At 35.5% G+C, this 17,064-nt stretch overlaps 2 protein-coding genes across 2 annotated transcripts; one reads left to right on the forward strand and one right to left on the reverse strand.

Annotated features, from left to right (window-relative positions):
* Positions 1–2,230: 2,230 nt before the first annotated feature.
* On the reverse strand, positions 2,231–9,882 carry MONOS_6927 (uncharacterized protein; the record flags this gene model as incomplete). Its single annotated transcript, XM_067877205.1, has 1 exon — positions 2,231–9,882. The coding sequence occupies one exon, from the start codon at positions 9,880–9,882 to the stop codon at positions 2,770–2,772; it is 7,113 nt and encodes a 2,370-aa protein (XP_067736627.1). The 3' UTR covers positions 2,231–2,769.
* Positions 9,883–16,342: 6,460 nt separating this feature from the next.
* Positions 16,343–16,780, forward strand: MONOS_16903 (uncharacterized protein; the record flags this gene model as incomplete). The annotated part of the gene is made up of 3 exons (XM_067869776.1): positions 16,343–16,374; positions 16,482–16,727; positions 16,774–16,780. 3 exons carry the CDS (start codon positions 16,343–16,345, stop codon positions 16,778–16,780), a joined length of 285 nt encoding a protein of 94 aa, XP_067736628.1.
* Between the last annotated feature and the right edge of the window lie 284 nt (positions 16,781–17,064).

Consider the following 17,064-nt stretch of genomic DNA (forward strand, 5'->3'; position numbering starts at 1 on the left):
TTATTTTGATAAAAAAAAATAAAACAGCTTGATCATCTTTCCATTCAATAATCAAAGTATTATTTATTGATCAAACAAAAAAAATTTTTTTTTTACAGTTGTATGTCGATAAAAGATGAAATTTTCCCAATTTTTAAATTTGAAACATTCAAGAAAATTTCAAATATAATTTAGCAATAAATGGTATTATTTGTGATAAGAGATTTTCTTTTTGAGTGATGCAGTGTCCACATTATTTTGATTTTTTCATTAAAAGTGGTGTCAAAATGAACAAATCAATAAAAAAATGTCTCTTATTTCAAATATTGAGACAAAAAAAGTCGAAATAAAAGAGTGACTAAATTGAATGAGATGCGTTTCCAGCAGAAAAAAAAGTGCTTCGATTAATAATGTGAGATATGTTAATAGAAAGTCAAACAAAAATATTTTTGGAAAAGATTATCAGGATTGAATGAATTGTCACATTATTCTAGCCTTCTCATTTACCAATCAACTGAATCATTTTTCTAAGAAAAATTCAGACACATAATTTTGATTTGCATTGCAGAAATAAGAGAATTGAAAAAGAAAACTGAAAAGCAAGAAAAAAAACGAATTTTTTTTTATCATGTTCATTTTGTGCAATGAAATACCGGACAAGATCGATTTCTCAATAACAGCAAGAGGAATAATTCTGACAATTTTCCTCAAAACACATTTTATTTTATGCAAACTTACGTGAAATACAAGACTTTCATTATTTCCTCGTTTGTGCTCTGAAAAAAATATAATCAAAATCTCGGAGAAACTCAAAATCCTATTTCTCTGAATTTTCAAATAATAATTTTTACAATATTCAGTCTTCATAAAAATGGTAGTTTGATATGCCAAATGAGTTTGTATTGATAAGATATATTTTGATAAAAATTGTCGGAATTATTCCTCTTGCGGTTATTGAGAAATCGATCTTGTCCGGTATTTTTTGCGCAAATTGTAACTCAAAAAATGAATAACAAAAAATATTTTCTCCAAAAATGAAAAAAAAAATATTTTCCATTTCACCGTTTTTTTTTTGATTAAAATGGTTTACATCTTCGTTTTTTATTTTTTGAATAAATAATCAGATTTCAATTGATGAAAAATCATTTGAACAACTTTTTGACTGAAATTCCGACATCTGAAGACAAAAGTTTGATTGTTTGTGAATTTGTGGTTTCGAATGGCTGATCATTCCAATATAATTTCATCTCAATTGTCACAAGTATTTATCATTAAACAACATGAAAAGATAAATTGTTTTGACTTTTTTGTCTCTATAATTTTTGATCTTATTAACATATTAATCAATCAAAAAATCAACTTTTTTATCCAATAATAATATTTCATGAATGATTCTCTATCCTTCCATTTGCTGGCACTTAATTTCAAATTTTCAATTCACTAAAACCAATTTCAACAATCAATGATTTGGCTTATTTCCATCATCTTTATCATCACAAGTTTTTTTTGCCTTCTTTTTTTCTTCTATCATGGTTTCTTCATCAACTTTTATGATTTTTCATTCTCTTTGTGCTTCATAATGAAAATCTTTGCTGAATATTCAATTTTCACATGACAAGAAAAAGATGAGCAGTTGGATAATTCAACAAGTTTGTTCAATAAAAAAAGCTGAAAAACCTGAGGAAAGCCAAAGCAATTCTCACAAATCGAAGGATATCAGTTCAGAATGAAATCGAGTCAAATCAACACAGAGAATGAATTCAAAGGAGATTTTTCATCAGATTTAGAAATAGAACAGCTTATTCTTCAATAAATAAAAATGAAACCAATTTTATTTGAATTCCTTGTTTTGAAACATCACATTTTTTCTTTCGGTTTCCACATAAAGGGAAAAAAAAACATTTCTTTGTTCATGGAATTAAGTATGACAACAAAGAGATTGCAACAATTCAGTCCCTCCTTTCATGAAGCCGAATTCACATTGTTCTTTTCTTCAACAAAGGAAACAGAAAGTTGAGAGAGGAAATTACAAAAGAGGTTCTTTCACATGAACAATACCTGAATCTCTGAGTCAAGAAACAACAAAGCCAACAGATTGAATGAGTTTCTCTTGTTCTGTTTAATTCTCTTCACAAATCATATGTTTTACAGAACAATGCTATTCATAGATGAAGGAATTGATTCTTCTGATGCAATCGCTGCAAAAGAACAAACAACTATATTTTTGCTTTCTGAGACAAAAAAAGAGATATATCTTTTATCGTTTGTTGTGAATGTTGTGATTGTCACAAATAAAGAAAAAGTCGCTTGGAAAATTGAAAAAAACAAATGGAATTGATAATACAAACTGGAGTTACACAAAATAGGAAATGAAATAATGACTGTTGATGTTTGCAATGAAAAAAAAAAAGAGAAAAGAAAAGAATCAACTGAAAAGCCAAATTAGAGATTAATGAAAAATTTCATTTGACAAGATTCACTCAAAATAATTGTGTGGTGGTGATTCAGCGAACACAAAAACATGAATATATAAAAACACAACAAACACTGCTCATCCAAAATCTGCATTCGGAATGGGTGAAAGAAAAAACTAAGTGAAACACAACAACCAATGAAAACAATGAAACCTAAAAAAAAAGGTTGATATCAAAAACAAGAAGAAATGTGCTGATGAACAAAAACGAAATGGGAAGAGAGATCCTCTCTCAGACTGATAAAAGATAATATTGAGACGGCTTTGGAAACAAATGCATTTTTCCAGCAAAAACACAATTATCACCAACTCTTCATTCACTTCTCAGTCTGCAAAGTTCCTGTGATATCTGAAGAATTCACACTCGTCATGTGTTCCCCATCTTCTGTTGTCTCCTCCAGGTCAATCGCATCCGACATCGTCAGAATTGTTGCTCCTGCAGGAAACTGCTGGATGAACTCTCGCTTCAGCCCTGCCAAGCTCAGTCTGTCTTCTGGCTGAGCAGACAGGCAAGCTCGGATGATTTCAAAGAAATTCGACTCCTTCACAGCAGACATGTTCGGTCGTTCGTGATTCACTATCTTCTGCCCTGCCACCTCACCCTCATACTCATCAAATGGGATCTCCAGTGTCAGACACTCCCACAGCATCATCCCAATCGAGAATGCCACTGACTCCTTTGTTGCCCCCATCTTCTTGTTCATCATCAGTTCAGGTGCTTTCCACCTCAGACACTCTTTTCTTTCTTCATCTTCATCATCCTCAAACGCTGATGATGGAGGTGGCGACTTGGTGAATCTCTCGCTCATCACTGAAACATCAGAGGAAGATGTGACCATGGTGGAGCTTGAAGAGACAGATGAACTGTCAGAGTCTGATGAGAAGTCCGAGTGCAAAACAATGCAGATCACCATGTGTTCCGAGAACAGCACAATGTGCGGAGTGAGATTGGCAAGCGATGACAGAGGATTCTCCATTTCATTGAACGAGTGGAGCGCCAGATTCGCCACCCAGAACAGGATCTGTGCAGCTGTCACCTCCCTCTCCTGCAGAGTGCCTATCGCCATCTCTTTTGTCTTGTTCCTTCCATGCAACAGCATGAACAGCGAATCCCTCAGATCCACAATCAGTTTCTCATGGGGAGACGAACACGCCATCACATCCACCAGATTCGACATCGACGACGTGGTGGGGCACAGTTCTTCTCCCCGAACAAATGTCGAATCTGAATCAGTCGTTGAAGTGGTGGAAGTGGATGAGATGGAAGGTGATGGTGATCTCTTTCGAATTTCTTCTTCTTCAACCTTCTCCAGTGCCCATTCAGGAATCTTGTCTGAGTCTCTCCCCAAAATATATTCTGTTGAGCCACATTCACTCAGCAAATGCTCTGACGATTCTGAGTGTCCCAAGCTTTTCTCATACACCCTCTTCTTGATTCTTTCTTCGTTCTTCTTCTCTGCCTCTCTCTCTGCTCTCCTCCACTGCTCCTCGGGTGATGGCTCCATCGTCACCATCTCAATCAGCTTCGGATCCTTCCTCACTGTATCATTCACAATCTCTCTCAGATCTTTGTTCTCATTCTTCGCCTTTCTCCATCGAACAGCAAACAAAATAAATCCAATCAGAACAATCAAAAACAAAACAACAAATATGATAGCAATTATCACAGCCCATGATGATTTCCCTTCTTTTCCTCCTTCAACCACTTTGTCATTTCCAGTCTTTGGTTCTGTTTTGTTCTTCAGAATCTTTGGAGAAGTTGCAGCCAATTGCTTCCCAAACAAAATCATCACTGACACCTCTGTTTCATCTGCAATCGTTGAAATATTTTCTGAAGGGATTCTTCCAATCACTTCTGTTTCTGAAACAAAACTGTCTTCCTCAAAAGGATATGTCTCAACCAACTCCACATCCCCTGTTTTGAATATCAACCTGAATGACAAGTCACAAGGCACAAAAAGAGATCCCTTGAATTTCACAACAACATTGCTGTCATTCTCATTCACTGAAACATCTTCCAGTCTGGGAATGAAAAATGGAGATGACCTTTCTCCTGCTATCCCTCTCAAATCACATCCATCATTCAAAATCCAAAGAGAAGAATTGTCTTTCACTCCATCTCCACCTTTCAAGCTGGAAATGGTCAATGATGCAGAATCTGAACAAATGATGTTTCGACGAAGAGAGGGATACTTTTCAATGAATGGATTGTTGTTCATAAACTCTCCTTTCTCAATCGTCACATCACCTGTAGAAACTGACAATCCACCTGATGAAGCATTCATTATTGTCACATATTTCATCATCAATGAAGAATTCGCTGAGTGAACAAGCGATCCATTCCATTTGCATATCTCTTCAAAATCGCTGTTTCTCTTATTTTCACTTTCTTTTGTTTGCACTCCAATAAATTGACACAAATCCATCGAAACATCCTTTGCATTGTTCATCTCCATAATGCTTCCTTTGTCAGATAAAGAATAACAATTTGAACAGGAACAGTTTGAAAGAACGATTTGAGCAGATGATGAAGAAGCTGAAAGAACAGAAGCTCCTTTTGAATTCCTCGAACTGTTGTTGAATGAGGAGATTCCAATAGAAACTGTTCCTGATGACGAATCGTTTATCGCAATAACGCAACCTTCAGATAATTTCACTCCATCTGCTGATACTCCATTAAATACAACACTTCCACATTGTCCAATCTCAAATACAGTTGTTGTTAATTCAATTTGTTCCAGTTTCACATTTGTGATTGATACCTCATCTCCATTAAACAGAAATGAAGGCTTCTTGAATGAAAGGAACGATACTGAACAGTTGTCAACATGAAGAATTCCATTTTCGATATTCAACAATGTTGAATTCAGAACAACAGATTCAAAGCTTTCTGATTGGCCAACAGATGAAAAATCAACAAATGAAAGAGAAAGCTGACCATTTGTTTCATGAATAATTGAACTGCCTGAATATGAAAATAACTGACCAAAGTTGAATTTCAATCTCTCAATCCGAACATTCTCTGAGGTTGTGATAATACTGCCCTCATTGGTTATTGTTGAGTTCAGATGCACCAAAGCAGCTGAGGGAGATTGCAATGAGCGGATGGTCACATCAAGAACATCACACTTCCCAACAATTTCTGTTTGCTCCAAGATCAACAGCTGTGAATACAGAGATGGAATGATGTGCTGCACTCCAAAGCTCAATGAGTGGCATGGTGTGTCCAATTCTCCACATTGCTTGCTGTCTGCGCGATTGTCTGCAACTGATGACACAAATATCGTCTCGCTCTGGTATCTCATAACCCTCAGCAGAAGATCTTCTTCTCCTTCAAACGAGTCTGTCGTGCATCCCCATACTGCCTTGTCCTTCACAAACGGTGCTCTGAAATCCAGCAAGAACTGCTCATCAACAACTTGTGTCTCGATTGAGTGGCATCGAATATACACGTCTCTTCCTCTCAATGCAGAGTTGTCTCGGAATGTGATATTTGACAGAACAAAATTCAGAGGCTGCTCAGCTGTCGATGAACATTCCAGAAACATCCACCCACCTCTTCCTGCAGTCGAGCAGAAACACTCTGAAATCTTGCAAAATGAGCACTCAAAACTTCCTCCCTCATTCAACTCACAAAACATCCCTCCTCCCTTTCCACACTTCAACCCTCCACATCTCTTCATCGTTGTGTTCCGAATCACCATTTTCAATGGTGAATCATTTTCATTTCGAATGATCGAGATGTTTTCTGTTGTGTCTTGGGTGACTTCTTCAAACAAACTCCACTCAATTACAATGTTTTGTTCTCCTTCATTGCTCCCTCTCTTCTCTCCAGCTGATCCCTTTGATATCCTCAATCCACTTGCTCCCTCCACCTCAATATTCTTCATCGTCAGATTTTTCGCATTCAGCACTGTTGTTGACAACACAGAAATAACATCCTGCGAAAAGCTCAACAATTGCATCGTCACCAATTCCAGCACAACTGTCCCTCCTTCTGCCTTGATCAGCCCATAATCTGTCAATTCTTCTCTCTCATCTCCTTTTTTGCTGAATGAGCAGTCTTTCACAGTCAGCAACCCTTCGCTTGAGCCAACATGCATCAAAACATTCACTCCACTTGCGAATGAAGATGGAATCACAAACTTCACCAGCTCGAAATTGGTGATGCCACAAATCTTCATTGCTGCTCCTTCTGCTCCTTCAAGCGATGAGACACATTCCAATGAGCACATGCTGCTCTCATCCGATTTCACTGATATTCCACTCACTTCAACACTCTTCTGCAGATACCCTTTTCCTTTGATGCTGACATTCCTTTCATTCCCTTCTGCCAGTCTTGTCAACGAATGATCCATCGACAGACACGGATAATCTGAGAATCCACACACACACACATCACAACCTTCGCTCCCAATAAATATCTCTGACCCAATCCCTCGCCAGAATAAAACCAGTGGAATGGCATTCGTTGTGTCACTCCCATCAAAGCCTCTCATAGAATCCAACGAAATATCAGAAAGATGCTCAGATACAAATGGAAGAGAGGTGTTTGTGATGCTCTTTGTCAAATTTAGCGATTCAACAAACAGGTCATTTCCATGTTTTGCAATATTTGGCTCTTCTGAATCAAAAACAGGGGATGAGATCACAAATGAAGAATCATCATCAATCAGCTTCAGTGCCATCCCTCCACCAAACCCAATCTTCCGTTCTTCTGCTGGTGCTGTGCATCCTGCGAATATGCACGAAATAACATTCATTTGAATGCTCCCTTTCATCTGCACATTGAGAGCTCCTCCTCTGCTTTCATCATCCACCACAGAACATCCATCAAATTCACACTCTTCAATATTTATTTCTGTGTTTGTATTTTCATCATCGCTGTTGTCAATGCTCACACACCCTCCACTTCCAGCTGCTCTTTCTATTTTTGTGAAATTGCTGTTCGTCATGTTCAACCACAGTGTGCTCATCAACTCGGTATTTGTTCCACTTCCAGACAATGAGATCAGAGGATTTCTACTCAATACAATTGATGAAGCTGAGAATGTGTCGATGGCTAAGATCCCTGACTCAACAGACAAGAACAGAAATGTCAATTCTGATGATGGATCTTGAAGAGAAAGCGAACATTGAGACAGAGTCATTGACGATGAAGAAGACGAAATGAAAGTGGAGTGAAGAGGAAGGGAAGATGGAAGAGAGAAGATGAGTTTTGATAATTCTGTTTCAACATTTGCTGTTATCATCGATGAATTGGATGTTTCACTTGAATCAGAGACTGTCCAGCCACTTTCATCATCATTTCCTCGGATTTCATGTTTCTTTTCTTTCAAGGCCAATTCATCGCTCATCGCAACCATTCCATTCACAACAACTTTCTTTGTTTCTGTTTGCCTTGTGAGGGAGTGCTTCATTGTCAAGCAAGGGAATTGGACAATTCCACAGTGTGAGTGATTGGATGCCTCAGAATTGCTCACAAAGATTTCTTCTGGGGTGGAAAGAAGATAGATGCACAGAGGAATGGCCACACTGGTGTTTCCATTGTCATATCCTCTCACTTTCTCAAGAGAATCCAAAGAGGCTTCCACACATGTGATGTTTTCTGATTTTGCTGTTTCTTCCAGATTTGGTGAAATGACAAAGATATCATTCCCCCATTTGGCTGTGTTTGAGCCAAAGGAGGAAGAAATCTGGAAATTGGTGTTTTCATTCAACAATCGAAGAAAGATTCCTCCCCCAAATCCATATGTTGCAGAGCAATAGCACCCATCAAAAGATCCACCTTTCACTTTCACTTCATTTCCATTCCCAACACACAGCATCATCGATCCCCCATCAGCCGATGTTCTGCTTCCACATCCTTCAAAAGTGCAACAATTCACATCAATGTTGGCCTTGTCATTCGAAAACGATATCACTGCTGCTCCGCTCGTTGTTCTCTCAATCCCATCAAATGCACACTCTGAAAGTGTCAATGAAATCTCATTTGTCGAAGAAAGCGAAAACAGTGAATTTGTTGAAATCGTCTTTGCCCAGTTCACATGTTCCATCTGAAACATCCCATTCTGCACATTTATCAGTTCTGTCGAAAATACTGTTTCTGTTGATTGTCCGCTCCCAAATGATATGTTCAGTCTGCTGACGCTCATTCCTCCTGCTCCACTTATCTCAAACAGCCTTGACCCACGATTATTCGGATGAGCCGAGTCATGCACAAGAACAAAGTCTCTGGCAGTCAATGTGCCTGTCGAGACTGAAAATAGAGACAACCCAGATGCTTCAAATTCTGTATGGATTGCTGTGCTCATATTGCTTTGACCATAAACAGTAAAAGTGTTGACCCCACAATCAAAACTAATTGTTTCGATAATCGTTCCCGAAGATACTTCGACATTGGGAACCAAGTCTGGAATGAGTTGTGTGAGGCAACGGCTGATCGTGCTGCATGGATAAGATTCATGAATTCCACAAGCATATGTGTCGTTGCCTTTTGGTTGTGGATCAGTTGATGAGACAAATCTCACATTTCCAAAATCATTGTGAAGCCATTCACTGTGATCAACGTTTGAATAAAAATTTGTACAAACTCTGTTTGTTGTTTGGACGGTTGAATAGCAGGTTGGATCAATATTATTTGACGTTGAGCCTTGCAGTGATAAATCATTTCCTAATTTTCCACAAGTGTTGTTGTGGAAAAAGCAATAGGAAAACAAAATACCCATGTTATTTGATTTAACATCAATGCATACAGCTCCTCCCCAACACATTGCAAAGCAATGACAAAATAAACAATTTGAAATAGCAACTTTATCTGAAGGGGTCCAATGAATAATTGCCCCTCCTGCACCATTTATTGAAGAATTGCATCGACAGTTATCATAAAAGGAATTCACAACGCACACTTTCTGTGTTTCTGTTTTTGTTTGATAAAAATATATAGCTCCTCCATCATCTCCAGAAGAACCATTTTGAAAAATACAATCATCGACAAATGGTTGTGTATAAACATTATCGAACATTATTCCTCCACCTCCATATCCATTGGTTGCTGCGGCTGAACATTGATCAAATGTCGTATGCTGCACGATACATTCAGCAATTTTTTGAGCATATATTCCTCCACCATTTGTCGAGGAAGCATTGCATCTTGTGAATGAAGAATTCTCAACTGTGAGAATGGCAATTGCATTGTTATAAACATAAATAGCGCCTCCATGGAGGGATGTGCAATCAGTCCATTCACACAACGAAAAGGATTGGCTTTCTGTTGTGTTCAGTTTTTCTTTTTTCTCAAGGGCAATCATTTCTCTTTTACCGAAGTTTATTGTTGTGTTTTTGCAGATGAATTCCTGTGAAGAATATGACCCTCCTGAGATCCCTCCTTCCAAGGCATTCACACACGAATAAATGAGGCAGTTCTCCATTGAACTCAGAAAACATGAATGTTCCACAAAATGATCGCTATTCGAGGCATATTTCACAGACATGTTCCTGAAGGCACAATTAATGATCTGTTCGCTTTTGCACTTTCCTGATAATAGGAAATAGTCTGAAGATGAGACAGCCAGGTCTGCAATGACAGAATTGCTCAAAACAGCAAAATTTGAATCATCAGATGAAAATATGAGACTGGAAGGGTTAAGACTCTTTCGGGGGATCAATGTCATGTTTGTGAGGCTGATTGACCCGATATTCAAATGAAACGGAGATTCCGACTTTTGGGGGGAAATGCATGAATCCAACACCAAATTCGATTTATCTGTAATTAGAATAAATTGCGAGGAAGAATATTCGACTGATACATTTTTCAGTCCAACTGAAGCATTGGAAAAGCGTAAAAATGAATAAATCGCTGTGCATGTTCCTGCCTTCCATCTTTCCATTCCTGATGCATTTCTCTGTTCTGACAAATAATCGTTATTGCGATTTGTGAAAAATTGTGCATCAGTTGAGTTGCCTTGACCGAAATATATGCAGTTATATTTAAAAGTTATATTTGAAAAAATACCTTGGTTTTCCAAAGTGGTCGTTTCAAAGATAACTTGACATTTAAATGTCTCTGCCAAAATCAGACATGCTAAAAGGAACAAATGCACCCTCATACGGAAATAAATTCTGTTTTGATTTGAAAAATTAAATATAATACGAATGATCATTTTATATTTTTTTTTTCACATGATTGAAAAGTGAATATATGCAATTGAAATACTTATTATAATATTTGAAATAAATTAGAGATGATATTAAATTAAAATTATCCTATTTAACAGCTGTCCAGTGTAAAACTGTTTTTCACAAAAAAATGTGAAGTGCCAATACAAAGTCAAAAATTGATTATAGAATTGAAGAATTATTTAAAATACTAAAATATCTATTTTCAAATTGTTGTTTTATTCCAAGTCATTATTCGAAAAATATGACTTTTTTATTTATGACAATTTATTTACAATATGTTCGACTTTTCAAATGTCAAAGCTTTTGAAAGTGTGCATCCTTTCCAATTTATAAAAAAAACAAGTCCTTCCACAAAATTCACCTTTCTCTCTCTCTCTCTCTCTCACTTTCTCTCCTCAATTGTCTTTTTTTGTTCTGAAGATGTTCTCTTTATCATTCGGCAATTCACATTCCCACCTGTTTTGTCTGTTGCACAACTTCTCCAAATTCTTCATCACAAAAAACTAAGCAAGCCCTTCTGCTCTATTCGTTTCCTGGTTTCTTGCTCCTTCTCAATTCTGCATATTTATCTGTTTGAGTGAAATATCAATATTATTTTTGTTTTTTAATAAAATTAAACACTCATCTGCTTTCCTTTTGTAAATTGTTTCTTTTTTGAAATGTCCTTTGTGCAGACAGAGAAAAACATGTTATGTTGCATTCAACGAACATGTTCTTTCAAAAATACAAAAAGAAAACAAAAAACAGGAATCAAACAAATATTGGCGTTTGGTGTGTATTGTTTAAATATCTCAAAAGCCCATTTTGCAAAATGAAATAATTTTAATAAAAATTCAAATAAATTCAATCGTTTTCCTTGTTTTTCTGTTGCAAAACTTTCTTCAGTCAAAGAAAATTAAAAAAAAAATCCATTTTTCCAACAAACATTTATGAAATAATCTTCCTTCTTTGCAAGCCAAGCTTTCTCATTTCCACACACAAATAACCCCATCTGCCTCTTCTCCCTTCCTCAACTCTTGTTCCTCTCTTTCCTTCTCGCATTGTTCCTGCTTCCCTCTCTTTTCTTCTTCTTCTTCTTCTTCGCCCTCTTCCATGTGTTGCATAAATGTCGTTTTTTTCTCTCATGAAAAGCCTTCCAATGCAAAATCGTTCAAAGTCAGTGCTTTTCAGACAATTTGAGAATCTGTGCATTTAAAAGATGGATTGCCTTCAAAATGCTCTCGCGCAAATATGTCTTCAAACTAAAAAAAGGGAAATGCGAAAACAAATGGAACAGAATAAATGAAAAAATGATTCACACTCCGCAACAAATGCTAAGCGGTTGACTTTACTGCTGTTCAAAGCATTGCGTTCGTCAATTCAAGGCTGCCAATGTGTTTCGGCAAGTCCAATAAAATTGCAATGAAAATGGGAGTATGTTCGAAGAAGAATGATAATCGGAATGTGACTAAATACCGATAAAAATAAATGTCAAAATCATGGAAATCGTTTTGGCTTCGCTTGTCAACACAAAAAAAGATGAATCAACAATTAATGCCAATGCTGGACAAATAAATCGCAGAGCCTTCAAGTGCATGGTCGCTTGCCATCTGATTATTGCTGTGTTTTGTTGAAGAAATCGATATCTTCTCCGCTGCTGACAACAATTTTGTTCAGGCTGGTGAAAATGAGCGTGCTATAATACTCTGTGTTTGATGCCTTGCCTTTCTTCCTGACTTTGTTTGTTCCGGTTGCTGAAAAGAGCAGTCTGAATAAAGATTTGATGAAGAGGCTTCCTCGGGGAAATGTCCCGTTTCGAATCCTTTTGCTACTGCAAATCCATAGTCTAAAGCTGGATGATGGCTTTTGCCCCGTCTTTTTCCTTGCTGTTGAAAATTCAAGTTTTCATTTGGTGAAACAGTTATCAAAGCATCTATTATGGTTATAATAATGTTTTTTTCAACAATAATAGATGAATTGCACAATTTTAGTGTAATTGTGAATTTTTTGTAAAATTTTGAAATTCGTATATGTTATTTTGAAATAATCGAGTAATTTTGAAATTTTTCGGAAGAATTGAAAATAAGGCAGTTATTTTAAGTTCCACAAACAAATTTCAAGTTCAAAATTAATTGTGGGAAAATCTGAATTGTTCTCCTTAAAATTGCAACAATCAAAGATAGCTGTTAATTTATCACTAATATTATTAAATATGTTTTATACAATTTTCAGAACATTTAATAACAAATAATGCGAAATTTATCATTTTTCGTATTTTTGTGATAATCGTATAGAAAAAATAAAATTATTTTACGTTTAATACGATTATTGAAATGTTTCCATGAACAAAAAATGATTGTCATTATTCAAAACAGTTCAAAATTTCCATAAAATGGTTATAAATTACTGATTTGCAAAAATCAAGAGAATACATCAAATATCAAAGAAGAGTGCAAAAAAGAAATCAAAAACATTTCAAATATTGATGTTTTGTATTGTTATGAATATTTCATGGAGAAAAAAAATGACACCTGGTAGAAAACATGTCAAAAAAGAAAAGAAAAAATAAAATTTCAATTTTGTTATATTTCCTCATTATGTTTTGCTGATGGAATTGACAAAATCATCAAAAGATAAAAGCAAATATCGTTGCTTCTTCTTCTTCTTCTTCTTCTTCTTCTTCTTCTTCTTCTCCTTCTCCTTCTTCTCTAAATGTTATTCCTTAAGGAAACAAAACTCTTTTGAGCCATCTCTGCTTTCAATTTCACTGTCAATTTCCATCCTTCACTTCTTCCTCCCCAAAAAAATTTCTGAAGCCCTATTCTCTATTCTTTTTCCACTCGAATGCCTGGACAAACTCCATTCTATAAAAAACTGAAAAATAAGAAGATTCCATCCAAAGAATCCCTTCCCATCCCTTGCCATAACCTTCTTCTTTTTCTCTCCATTTCCTCCAAAATAACAACTCCCCTCTTCCACACATCCTCCATCTCTTCCACAAACAATTGCAAATTTTCTTTCTTTTTCACTCCTTGTAACGCCTTTTCCCATCATCCTTCTCCTAATCAAAAAATTAATACTTCATTTCTTTGTTAGTCTCTGGTGCAAGACACCCTCTCATGGAAAACCCCTCATATCGCTCCATCCCTGTTACGCCTCTGTCTCCACACCTCCAATGCAAAGCGCCAGCGCTGATGTTCCTTCTTCCTGTCTTCCTCCACATCAGCCTCCATCCCTTGCCCCGAAAATGAGAGGCGCGTCCAAACAGTTCACAAAATAAATTATACAAAAAAAATGAAGAATATTTTTCTTCACTTTTTTCTTCAACCCCACTTCTCTTTCTTATCAAACATACATCCACAAATACTCTTCTCTTTGTTCCGCCTCATATAAACACTCCTCTCTCTCCCTGCATTTGAAAAAAAATAACATCTCCTCCACATATCTCTTCATCTCTTGTCCTCTCCCCCAATGAATATATTCCATTCACTCCACTCATCTTCCTCCCTTCTTATTTCCCCTCTCATCCCACCTCCTCAACAACAAATTCCTTTTCCCCAACAAATAACACGACCTCTGCACCTTCCAACTCACAAAAATCGAAAAAACAACCCCTTAAAATCTCATCCCAATCCATCTCCATTGCATCCATTTTGCCTCTTATACCTCCCCAAAATACCTCTGTCTTCACAAAAAATATCATTTTATCGTTCCTTTCCCCCTCCAAAACCCTACCTCCTCCAAATATTCAACTTAATCTCTCTACACATTTGATCCATCCTTTTAAACACCTGTAAACTCTTAATGCACATTCAACCACAATACAGAGCTTAGCATTCTTTTCTATTTTTGCAGAAAATTTGTTATGGAAAATGATCAATTTCAAATGCTCACAAACTGTCAACTGAGTGAGATTCCGAAGCCAAAACAAGACAGGTTGATGAAATGAATTAATTACAGTGAAAAGGTTGGGCATAACAAAAACGATACCTGGTTGATAAAAGATGAATTTGTAAATTATGAAAGCTGGAATGCTTTGGGGCTATGACATTTTCGATGGAAATGAAGTATTTTGAGGTATGTAGTTATTATTGTTCTATTGATTGCAAAGATGTTTCCATCTATATCCTCCCCAAAGTTGTGATTCAAGCAAATTATACAAATTGGAAAATCTATTCTTTGCAGAGCAGAACAGCTAGGAAGGGAGCCAAATGTTTCCTTACAAATATATTAGAACCTGAATATATTTTGTTACAAATATTTATGGCAGTTATTTTGAACTTAACATGCGCGATGGATAGAAATACGATGAATATGAATTAATACGGAATAGACAGCCTCTGAATGTGGAAAACGTGTGTACATAAGAAATTATATTTTAACTTACGATGACGATGAATAACTCTGTCCAAAGAAAAATATGAAATGGATATTTTGTGAGAAATAAATAATGAGAAAAAAATAAAGAAAAACGAGGGAAAAAGGCAGAACAGGAAGTTCGAAGACAAATGAAGGGAAACATCTGTATTATTGCTGCAAAAACTTACAGGAATTGTTGAAAAGATGCTGAGCTGTTGAAATACATCACTGAAACCTTTTTTTTGTAACTTGCATTCTTTCAATCTTTTTTTTTGAAGAAATTCTGCAAAAAAAAAAAAAATATTTGAAATTGTAATGAATATCGTTTATTGTGATTTTTTCCCAATTGTTTATCAAAAAATATAGTGCAATAAAGTTTTATTTGAATCAAAATTAATCACCAAAAAATATCTTTTGAATATCTTTTCAACTATTTTCAATTTTTTAAACAGCAGCGCATTTTTCGTTAAAATGCTTTGAAAAACTTCATGAATATGCATTATATATTTTTTCACAGAAAAAATTTGTCCACCTGAGTTATTGCAAAATTCCCCAAAAATTTCGAGATTTCCATAGACAATTTCAAAATTATTGGGTTATTTCAAAATCACCAAATAATATAGAAATTTTTTTTTATTTCACAATTCATCTAATATATAATTCAAAAATTAATTAACTTGGTAAAGTGTGACTTATTGGTGTTCATGGGTTTCTCTTTTTTTCATTCAATATATGAAAAGACAGTTTGAAATTGTGAAGTTGATTCATCAGGTGCAAAGCATGTTATTTCATTCTGATAAAAGCTCCAAATGATATAATTGAATGAAATTTTCATCAAAACCAGAAATTGACATTATTTAATATTATTCAACTTTTCATTAATTGCTGAACAAATCGTTTAGGCCTCTGCGACACAATATTTTGTATGTGATTTGTCGGTCGAGCCGGCAGTCATCTGTCGTTTAATTATTTCTCATTAAAATTTTCTATTTTTCGATTAAAATGGTTTTCTGTGTTTGATTTTAATTTATTCCGTTATCATGTTTAATATCAAGCTCAACAAATTTAAATAGCAAGATTATTTAAAAAATTTTGTGTTAATTGAAAATTTATTGAAAAACAAAAAATATTATTCCTGTTGATCAATTTGAAAATTCATTTCCTCTACGTGTTTTGATTTGTTTTGATAATCATACTTTATCAAGGGAAAGACACTTAATGTTCAATTCACCTCTATGATTTGAATATTGATTAACAAGTTTATTTGTTCTTTGTTTTCATCATATTTCAAACTGAATGCATTTTGGACAAGGTTGCACAATTCATGTTTTTGTCTTTTCATCAGGTTTAGAGAATTGAATAACGTTATAAATGGAGCAAATGATCACCAAATTTAGCTTATTGTTTGAATTCAGCGATTTGTTTGAAAATATAAACCCCAAGGAGGTGCTCTTTATGTTCGCGACAATGACAAAGCCATTCAGAAATTTGAGTATTGTTCTTTTTCAAGATGTCATTCTTCTTCGACAAGGGTGAGAGGAATAGATGCTTTGAATATCGTTAAATGCGTTGTGCTTCATTCTTCAATTATTCGCAGTTCAGCAAACGTTCGTACGGATAATGGAGGTGGAGGAATGATGGTTGAGAATATGTGTGCTGAATCGATGGTTGATGATTGCATCTTTCAAAACTACTCATCGGACAACGATGGAGATACAATTGAACTCTATTTAACGAAAACAGAAAAACAAAAAAAGTATGTATTTTGTTCATTTTTGATCACTGACAATCAAATTGAACAGACGATGACGCTGGAGGAGCAAAACCACATTGAGGACTGACAGGCTTTGTTATAATTTCAAATTGTCCTTTTTGCAACTGCTATTCTATGTGAAGAGGAGGAGACAAATGCCAACATTCAAATTCGTATAATGATTCACTTGTTTTATTACGGTTTGTCAATAATAGTTCATGCTTTAAAGGCTTATATGATATCACACTTGATTCATTAACAATGAACAATATCAATTTCACGAGCTATTCTTATAGGCAATCAAAAAACAGAGTTAGCACTAATTATTCAAGAGTTGTTG

The sequence above is a fragment of the Monocercomonoides exilis genome, assembly GCF_001643675.1.
Source record: "Monocercomonoides exilis strain PA203 chromosome Unknown scaffold1-2713096, whole genome shotgun sequence".
Classification (NCBI taxonomy): domain Eukaryota; phylum Preaxostyla; order Oxymonadida; family Polymastigidae; genus Monocercomonoides; species Monocercomonoides exilis.